Source organism: Oncorhynchus tshawytscha, linkage group LG07 (assembly GCF_018296145.1).
Source record: "Oncorhynchus tshawytscha isolate Ot180627B linkage group LG07, Otsh_v2.0, whole genome shotgun sequence".
Lineage (NCBI taxonomy): Eukaryota > Metazoa > Chordata > Actinopteri > Salmoniformes > Salmonidae > Oncorhynchus > Oncorhynchus tshawytscha.
In genome coordinates, this window is record NC_056435.1 from 47,813,898 (window position 1) to 47,823,856 (window position 9,959).

General features: G+C 48.1%; 1 protein-coding gene across 3 annotated transcripts in view; it reads right to left on the reverse strand.

Moving 5' to 3' along the window:
- LOC112254672 (low-density lipoprotein receptor-related protein 1-like) overlaps positions 1–9,959 on the reverse strand; it is a 164,601-nt gene that overhangs the window by 24,836 nt on the left and 129,806 nt on the right. For all 3 annotated transcript variants that reach the window (XM_042324507.1, XM_042324505.1, XM_042324506.1), the window contains exons 42-52: positions 8,570–8,759; positions 5,338–5,542; positions 5,045–5,237; positions 4,259–4,390; positions 2,831–2,959; positions 2,342–2,461; positions 2,114–2,227; positions 1,668–1,814; positions 524–646; positions 305–421; positions 24–152 (exon numbers count right to left, since the gene is read on the reverse strand). In XM_042324507.1, coding sequence (XP_042180441.1) covers positions 24–152; positions 305–421; positions 524–646; positions 1,668–1,814; positions 2,114–2,227; positions 2,342–2,461; positions 2,831–2,959; positions 4,259–4,390; positions 5,045–5,237; positions 5,338–5,542; positions 8,570–8,759 — 1,599 coding nt within the window. The remainder of the gene's footprint in view (positions 1–23; positions 153–304; positions 422–523; positions 647–1,667; positions 1,815–2,113; positions 2,228–2,341; positions 2,462–2,830; positions 2,960–4,258; positions 4,391–5,044; positions 5,238–5,337; positions 5,543–8,569; positions 8,760–9,959) is intronic.

The following is a 9,959-nucleotide window of genomic DNA, read 5'->3' on the forward strand; positions in this document are numbered from 1 at the left end:
CCTCGGACTGATCCATCACTCACCACATCCAGCCTTGACACTCTCATCCACCCCGTCAGGACAGTCCTTGTCCCCGTCACACTTCCAGTGCTGGGACACACACACATGAGAGCCAGGACACTGGAAGGCATATGGACTACATGTCTTATTCTCTGTCAGGAAAGAGGCAAGTGGGGAGGAGGGGAGACAGAATAGTTTTGAGTGCATTTGTTTTAGTCTAGTATTTCCACTCTGCCTTTTTCCACATAAGTGTCCTCCCTGTTTAATAGTGAGAGGTTGCGTGTGTGACGTGAATGACACTCACTGCACTTGCCGTCCTCGTCAGTCCCGTCACCACAGTCATCAGCGCCGTCACATACCCAGCGGTTGGGGATACAGCGGTGGTTACCGCACTGAAACTGGCTGGCCGAGCAAAACTTATCTAAAGGAAAGAGCAGAGTGTGGTGTGATGGAGAGAAAGACCGTCAGAAATGGCTGAATATTACCAGTGAATCCAGTAAAAAGGCAGCTGAGTTGAACTGACCACAGTGGGCCTCGTCAGCGCCGTTCTCACAGTCGTTCTCCTTGTCACAGGTCCAGCTCATAGGGATACAGCGACCACTGGGACACGCAAAGAATGGAGCAGAGCACTTGGTCTTCCTCCGGTCTGTTTGACAAACAGACAGTGGTTAATATAGTAATATTAAAGTAGATTGGCACTAAATAAAGAGATGTATGAAACGCACGGCAAGAGTAGCATGTTTGTAATAGATTGGCATGTTTGTCTTGTTTACTGAAAGTTATATTTTTCTAATTTTGCAGTAGTATAACGTCTTCAGTCCCTCTTTACTTTTCATCTTGTATTTAAAAGAGTTTAATAGATGCAACACATGCTGTTTGTTAATGGCTGTGTTTTCTCTTTCAGGCTGATACAGAGAGACTCATCTATGCTTTTATTACAAGCACGCTTGACTACTGTAATGCTCTCCTGTCTGGTCTACATACAGAATGCTGCAGCATGGGTAATGACTAAGACCAGAGCGCACACATTACACTGGTTTCAAGGTCTCTGCATTGGCTGCCTGTGAGTTTTCATTCTAAGATTATTCTATTGGTATTTAAATCAATCCACGATTGTGCACCCCAATGCATGTCAGACATGCTTTTAAGTTATGTATCCAGTAGATCCCTCAGGTCCTCTGGCACTGACCTTTTAACTATCTCAAAGCCTAAGACCAAGAGGCAGCCTTTAGTTATTATGCCCCCAGAATAGCCTCCCAGAGAGAACCTGAGGCTGGCCTAAACTGTGGACATATTTAAAACATCTTTTTAGCCCTGCTTTTCCTTAGTTTGCTTATTAGTCATTCAGTTTTTGTCATTGTTTTTTAAATATATTTTTAAAAATCTTATCTTTGTTGTGTAGTAAATATTTCAGCTTTTATTAATTGTTTTTTAAATTATTTTTTTTCCTGAGAAAAACATTGTGTTGCATTCTATGTCTGAAATGTGCTATAGAAATAAAGCTTGATTTGATTTAGAAGAATGTTTGTGTTTTAATGTACACTCTCGAGTCCAGAAGGACAACACACCCAGGAAACATTTTAGATCTTGCAGTTCATTGTGTGTGTGTTTAAGTGTCTATCTTTGTGTGGGTGTGTGTGTGCATGCGTCCACATGTGTATGTTCACCTGGGCAGTTCCTCTCGTCAGAGTAGTCTCCACAGTCATTGGCTCCGTCACACACCCAGAAGGGGGCGTAACAGAGGCTGGTGAACTCACACTTCTGGAAGATCACACCCTTCACCCCCAGACGGAAGTAGCTGGAACAGTCAGTGGCTGCAGAACAGAGGGCAAAGGTTAAACAGTGAGTCTTGTAAAGTCAGTCTAAAAACAAATCTAGTTCACTAGCTTCAGCATCATATCTAACTAAGGTTACATTATGCAGAGCAATCCTGACTGAGGTAGTCTATAGTTAAGTCTGGTTTAGAGTTACATTTGATGTTAGATTTAGTTGAGTCTAGTCTAAAGGTTAGTCTGTGATCTTTCATGAGTTAAGAGTTCATGAGTCAAGAGTTAGGTCTGGGTTAGAGTTGAAACTAGGGTCTTAAGTTCGTCTGGCGTCCAATGTGACTCACAGCAGTTCATCTCATCGCTGGCATCCTCACAGTCCACCACCTGGTTACACTTGGTTGAGTTGGTGATGCAGCGTCCGTCTCTGCACTGAAACTGCTCTGCTGTGCACAGGGTGGCTGGAACACACAAATGATACGCTGGTGAAATACTACACACAAACATGTCCACAGAAAATCACCACAAACTAGCCCCCAGAGAGTACACTGCATGAGATAGCTAGCACTGCTTACTGTTGCAAAAGAGTTCGTCTGAGTTGTCCCCACAATCGTCCTGTCCGTTACACCAGGAGCTGTGTTCCACACACCGGCCGTTTACACAGCGCCTGTAGCCCTTTTTACAAATACGGTTAGCTGGAGACGAGGGTCAGGAGAAAATAACATTAGAAACATTATATTATGCCTCCCGAGTGGCGCAGTGGTCTAAGGCACTGCATCACTATAGCCTGGGGTTTGATCCCAGGCTATGTCATTGCCGGCCATGACCGGGAGTCCCATAAGGTGGCTGGCTTCTGGGTTAAGCAGGTGGGTGTTTAGATGCGCGGTTTGGTGGGTCATGTTTTGGAGGACGCACGACTCAACCTTCGCCTCTCTAGAGTCCATTGGAGAGTTGCAGCGATGAGACAAGATCGTAATCTCATAATTGGGGAGAAAAAGTGGGTAAAATTTACATTATGGCTTATAGAGGTACTGTAAAGCAATTTCCCTGTCTCACTCACTCACCGCAGTAGGACTGTTTCTCATCTGACTTGTCCTTGCAGTGGGCCATGCCGTCACAGGTCAGGGTGTAGTTCACACAGTCTCCGTTCCCACACTCAAACTCATCTACACTGCTGCATGTGGTGTTTTGGGCTGAGAGCGATGGAGGGAGAGAGAGCGACAGAGAAGGAGACACTTAACTGCACCATCATAAAACAACATGGTTTTAGTGCTGAACGTTCCAAAGTAGGTTTGAAACTTGACCCCCATTGGCTGTTCTTTCATCATTAATGACATGACAAAATGCTCTCATCCACTCTCCCCATGCAGTACTGTAGTTCTCTCGTTTCCTCATAACCTTCCCAATTCCCTCATACCCTTCCCTATTCCCTCTTCCCCGCTCTCATTTCCTCATACCCTTCCCTATTCCCTCTTCCCCGCTCTCGTTTCCTCATACCCTTCCCTCTTCCCCGCTCTCGTTTCCTCATACCCTTCCCTATTCCCTCTTCCCCGCTCTCGTTTCCTCATACCCTTCCCTATTCCCTCTTCCCCGCTCTCATTTCCTCATACCCTTCCCTATTCCCTCTTCCCCGCTCTCATTTCCTCATACCTTTCCCTATTCCCCGCTCTCGTTTCCTCATAACCTTCCCTATTCCCTCATACCCTTCCCTATTCCCTCATACCCTTCCCTATTCCCTCATCCCCGCTCTCGTTTCCTCATACCCTTCCCTATTCCCTCTTCCCCGCTCTCGTTTCCTCATACCCTTTCCTATTCCCTCTTCCCCGCTCTCGTTTCCTCATAACCTTCCCTATTCCCTCATACCCTTCCCTATTCCCTCATACCCTTCCCTATTCCCTCATCCCCGCTCTCGTTTCCTCATACCCTTCCCTATTCCCTCTTCCCCGCTCTCGTTTCCTCATACCCTTTCCTATTCCCTCTTCCCCGCTCTCGTTTCCTCATACCCTTCCCTATTCCCTCATACCCTTCCCTATTCCCTCATACCCTTCCCTATTCCCTCATACCCTTCCCTATTCCCTCATACCCTTCCCTATTCCCTCATACCCTTCCCTATTCCCTCATACCCTTCCCTATTCCCTCATACCCTTCCCTATTCCCTCATACCCTTCCCTATTCCCTCATACCCTTCCCTATTCCCTCATACCCTTCCCTATTCCCTCATACCCTTCCCTATTCCCTCATACCCTTCCCTATTCCCTCATACCCTTCCCTATTCCCTCATACCCTTCCCTATTCCCTCATACCCTTCCCTATTCCCTCTTCCCCATTCTCGTTTCCTCATACCATTCCCTATTCCCTCATACCCTACCCTATTCCCTCTTCCCCGTTCTCATTTCCTCATACCCTTCCCTATTCCCTCTTCTCCGCTCTCGTTTCCTCATACCCTTCCCTATTCCCTCTTCCCCACTCTCGTTTCCTCCTCCCTTTCTCACCGATGCAGGTGTTGTCCTCCAGCAGTTTCCTCTCGCCATCGCCACGGCACGTACAGTTGACCCTGCCCTCTGAGGTCAGGATACACAAGTCCTGACAACCTCCGTTGTTCAACCGACACGGGGAGAACTCACCTACACACAGAGAGAAAATTTACAACATGCAAACATACTCCCACACACACATTCGACACACACACAAAGTGTTCAGAAACCAACAGCTCTCCTGCTACTTGAGTCTAATATAAACTGAGACAATCTAAATAGGATTTGTTGCAATTACCACAGGTTCACTGCGTGTGTTGTGAGTGAGAGTGAGGAGGAGGTAGGCAAGTAGGAAGTTAATGTTTAGGGAGAATGCATGTGTACGTGTGTATATGTAGTGGGGGGTTAAGAAAGACAGAACCATTGATTTGGAGTGAAAGGGGAGATTAAAAGCTCACTGAGATTAACAAGTGTGAATTGACTTGCGCGAGATGAGAAGGAATAATGTGTGGCATGGAACTGTTGGGGCAGAAGATGGTTAGTGTGCGTAAGTGTGTGTGTGTACAGGGTGATGGATTGGGGCAGGGGATTATCAGGTGGTCTCATTCTCCAGGTGCATGGAGCTCCTCTCAGCTGTATCACACTCTCTGATTACTTCTGGCACCTCATTAACTTTGGTGGCGCAGCAGTGTTTGTGTGTCTGTATCACTCTGTTTGCCCATGCCAACCCCGTAATCCTTTATCCGCCCTAAAAAAAAAGAATCACATCCACCCAAACCCCACCTTCTTTTCCTTAGAACTCACAGCTATTGGTGTCATTGGCTACAGCGACGATGCCCATTGGCTGCTGCGGGATGTCGGCTCTGAGGAGTTTCATGTCTCCGCCCACGTATTTGTCGGCCCTGAGGACAGCCCTGCGGACCCAGTCAGTCCAGAAGATGTAGTCCCCATACACCGCCAGGCCAAACGGATGGACTGGCTCATTCTTCAACACCACCTACAGGGGGCAGCAGGGAACGTTAAACCAATGAGTGGGCTTTGAGAGTGTGGGTGGGTTTTTGTGTGTACATATCTCTCTGTGTGTGTGTTTGACTCACGTAGCGCCGGCTGCCATCGTACTCGCAGCGTTCGATCTTGTCCAGGGTGGCATCGGAGAAGTAGAGTTTCTCAGCGCGGTGGTCTATGGCCAAGCCATTGGGGGTGCGGATGTCATTCCCTATGATCACCAGTACATTGTTACCAGACAGGGTGGCACGCATGATACTTGGGGACTGTTCATTCCAGTTGGTCCAGAACATCAGGCTGGTGGGTGACAACACAAGAGGGAATTTGAGAATATAATGCAGATGTGTGTAAACGTTCACAACAGTGGACGGGTTTCTGATTCAAATGGCACAATTGGTAAGGATGGAGCTTCCATTCCAGCACCAGATGTAAAGCTTTCCACATGGTCCACATACTGTATACAGCACACTGAATATACCACTTCACTTTGTCACTTTGGATGAATGGATCTGCTAAATAACCAGATACCCTCAGAGATCATCCTGACCAACTTGCCCTCTAAATACACCTCTGCTGTTTTCAACCAGGATCTCAGCAATCACTGCCTCATTGCCTGTGTCCGTTATGGGTCTGCGGTCAAACAACCACCCCTCATCACTGTCAAACGCTCCCTAAAACACTTCAGCAAGCAGGCCTTTCTAATCAACCTGGCCCGATAATGACCTCATCCCACCAGTATAGGATGCCTGGTTGTTCTTTAAAAGTGCTTTCCTCACCATCTTAAATAAGCATGCCCTTTTCAATGTTTTTAAAACTAAGAACAGATATAGCCCTTGGTTCACTCCAGACTTGACTGCCCTTGACCAGCACAAAAACACCCTGTGGAGTTCTGCACTAGCATCGAATAGTCCCCGCAATATGAAACTTTTCAGGGAAGTCAGGAAACAATACACACCGTCAGTTAGGAAAGCAAAGGCTAGCTTTTTCAAACAGAAATTTGCACCCTGCAGCAAAACGTTTTGGGACACTGTAAAGTCCATGGAGAATAAGAGCACCTCCTCCCAGCTGCCCATTGCACTGAGACTAGGAAACACCGTCACTACCGATAAATCCACGATAATCGAGAATTTCAATAAGCATTTCTCTGCGGCTGGCCATGCTTTCCACCTGGCTACCCCTACCAACAAGCCCCACGCTTCTCCTTCACCCAAATCAAGATAGCTGATGTTCTAAAAGAGCTGCAAAACCTGGATCCCTACAAATCAGCTGGGCTAGACAATCTGGACCCTCTCTGCCTAAAATTATCCGCCGCCATTGTTGCAACCCCTATTACTAGTCTGTTCAACCACTCTTTCGTATCGTCAGATTCCTAAAGATTGGAAAGCGGCCGCGGTCATGACCCTCTTCAAAGGGGGAGACACTCCAGACCGAAACTGTTATAGACCTATATCCATCCTGCCCTGCCTTTCTAAAGTCTTCGAAAGCCAAGTTAACAAACTGACCATTTCGAATCCCACCGTAACTTCTCCGCTATGCAATCCGGTTTCTGAGCTGGTCACGGGTGCACCTCAGCCACGCTCAAGGTCCTAAACTATATCATAACCGCCACCAATAAGACAGCACTGTGCAGCAGTCTTTATCGACCTGGCCCAATGCTTTCGACTCTGTCAATCACCATATTCTTATCGGCAGACTCAACAGCCTTGGTTTCTCTAATGACTGCCACGCCTGGTTCACTAACTACTTCTCTGATAGAGTTCAGTGTGTCAAATCAGAGGGCCTGTTGTCCGGACCTCTGGCAGTCTCTATGGGGGTGCCACAGGGTTCAATTCTCAGGCCGACTTTTCTCTGTACATATCAATGATGTCGCTCTTGCTGAGGGTGATTCTTTGATCCACCTCTACGCAGACGACACCATACTGTACACATCTGACCCTTCTTTGGACACAGTGCTAACAAACCTCCAAACGAGCTTCAATGCCATACAACACTCATTCCGTGGCCTCCAACTGCTCTTAAATGCTAGTAAAATGAAAAGCATGCACTTCAACCGATCGCTGCCCGCACCCGCCCGCCCGACTAGCATCACTACTCTGGACGGTTCTGACTTAGAATATGTGGACAACTACAAATACCTAGGTGTCTGGCTAGACTGTAAACTCTCCTTCCAGGCTCATATTAAGCATCTCCAATCCAAAGTTAAATCTAGAATCGGCTTCCTATTCTGCAACAAAGCCTCCTTCACTCATGCTGCCAAACAGAACCTCGTAAAACTGACTATCCTACCGATCTTTGACTTCGGCGATGTCCTTTACAAAATAGCCTCCAACACTCTACTTAGCAAATTGTATGCAGTCTATCACAGTGCCATATGTTTCGTCACCAAAGCCCCATATACTACCCACCACTGCGACCTGTATGCTCTCACTGGTCACCATAGCAACACCCACCCGTAGCACGCGCTCCAGCAGGTATATCTCACTGGTCATCCCCAAAGCCAACACCTGCTTTGGCCGCCTTTCCTTCCAGTTCTCTGCTGCCAATGACTGGAAAGAATTGCAAAAATCACTGAAGCTGTAGTCTTAGATCTCCCTCACTAACTTTAAGTGTCAGAACAGCTTACCGATTGCCGCAGCTGTACACAGCCCATCTGTAAATAGTCCATCCAACCAACTACCTCATTCCCATATGTTTTTCTGCTCTTTTGCACACCAACATTTCTACTTGCACATCCATCACTCCAGTGTAAATTTCTAAATTGTAATTACTTCACCACTATTGGCCTATTTATTGCCTTACCTCCTTACTTCATTTGCACACACTGTATACATTTTTTTTCTATTGTATTATTGACTGTACGCTTGTTTATTCCATGTGTAACTATGTGTTGTTTGTGTCACACTGCTTTGCTTTATCTTGGCCAGGTCGCAGTTGTAAATGAGAACTTCTCAACTGGCCTACCTGGTTAAATAAAGGTTAAATAAATCAAATAAAAAATATTAAGATTCCAAAGAAGTGCATGATTTGATTAGCTAAACGTTATCCAGGAAGAGACAGTGAGAGAAAAACCAATGAAAATCTACTTATACTAAAGCTAAACTATCTAATACGGTCCCTCAATCTGTATTAATCCATTCAAAACCTTATAAGGTCAGGATATGGGAACAGTAGCTAGTTTCAGATTAACTGCAACATTCTAGCATCAGATACCTGACAATGTAATAAAGATGAACAAAATTAATATGAATTAAATGACCCCTATGATCGGGGTCAGAAACTTGGAACATTGCGATTTATGACCATTATGGTCCAACAGACACTCACTCCTGACATTCGTCCAGAACGAAGGCCCGGGGGTGGTCATTTCCAGACATGGTGACCACAGTGTCACGGTCCCAGGCACCCCAGCGGTTCTGGTTCACCGTGTGGCGGGTGATGGTAGAGGTGGTATAGCTGGTCCAGTACAGAGTGTCCCAGCCACGGTGGTATGCCAGGCCCTCCACCGAACCCACATCTTATATATATATGAGATAGCGAGATAGAAATAGAGAGAGAGAGAGAGGTAGGATGAGAAGAGATGGGGGGTGGGAACAGAGGTAAAAAAAAGGGTAAGGAGAGAGAGACAGGGAGGGAGGAGAAGAGACAAATACACACATCAACCCCAGTTGCATGTTAAAAGGACATGACTGGCAGTAGCACTGAGCTGGTACAGTACAGTGTACAGAGCAGAGCCAGATAACATAGCAGAGGTAGTAGAGAGACTACGTACGGGAAGGTTCCCTGCATTCTTCTGCTCCATAGCCTTCTAGTGAGTAACTGGCTGAGGTAGCCCAGTTCTGCCCAGCCCAGCACTACCCCAGCCCAGCCCTACCCCACCCCAGCTCAGCCCAGCACTACCCCAGCCCAGCCCTACCCCACCCCATCTCAGCCAACCCCAGCCCAGCACTACCCCACCCCAGCCCAGCACTACCCCACCCCAGCCCAGCTCAGCCAACCCCAGCCCAGCCCAAAATGGAGGAACACACTGTGCTGCACTGGGAGAGTGAGACTGGGAGACACCTGCAGTTCTGGTGGTGGAGACACGCACAGTCACACTCTCTCACACACAGACACACACGTCTCTGCCAAGGACACTTCGGAGTTACACAACACACACACCCACAGTCATGCACAACTCATTTTGCCAAAATACGAATAGTCACCTGCTTGTTATCCCAGAGAAACAGTGGGACAGTGGTTACCCCACGCATCGCCCCACAGCTGGCCTTCTGCTCAGTGGTTACCTCGCGCATCGCCCCACAGCTGGCCTTCTGCTCAGTGGTTACCCCGCGCATCACCCCACAGCTGGCCTTCTGCTCAGTGGTTACCCCGCGCATCGCCCCACAGCTGGCCTTCTGCCCAGTGGTTACCCCGCGCATCGCCCCACAGCTGGCCTTCTGCCCAGTGGTTACCCGCCCCACAGCTGGCCTTCTGCCCAGTGGTTACCCCGCCCCCCCACAGCTGGCCTTCTGCCCAGTGGTTACCCCGCATCGCCCCACAGCATCGCCCCACAGCTGGCCTTCTGCCCAGTGGTTACCCCGCGCATCGCCCCACAGCTGGCCTTCTGCCCAGTGGTTACCCCGCGCATCGCCCCCACAGCTGGCCTTCTGCCCAGTGGTTACCCCGCACATTGCCCACAGCTGGCCTTCTGCCCCACAGCTGGCCTTCTGCCCAG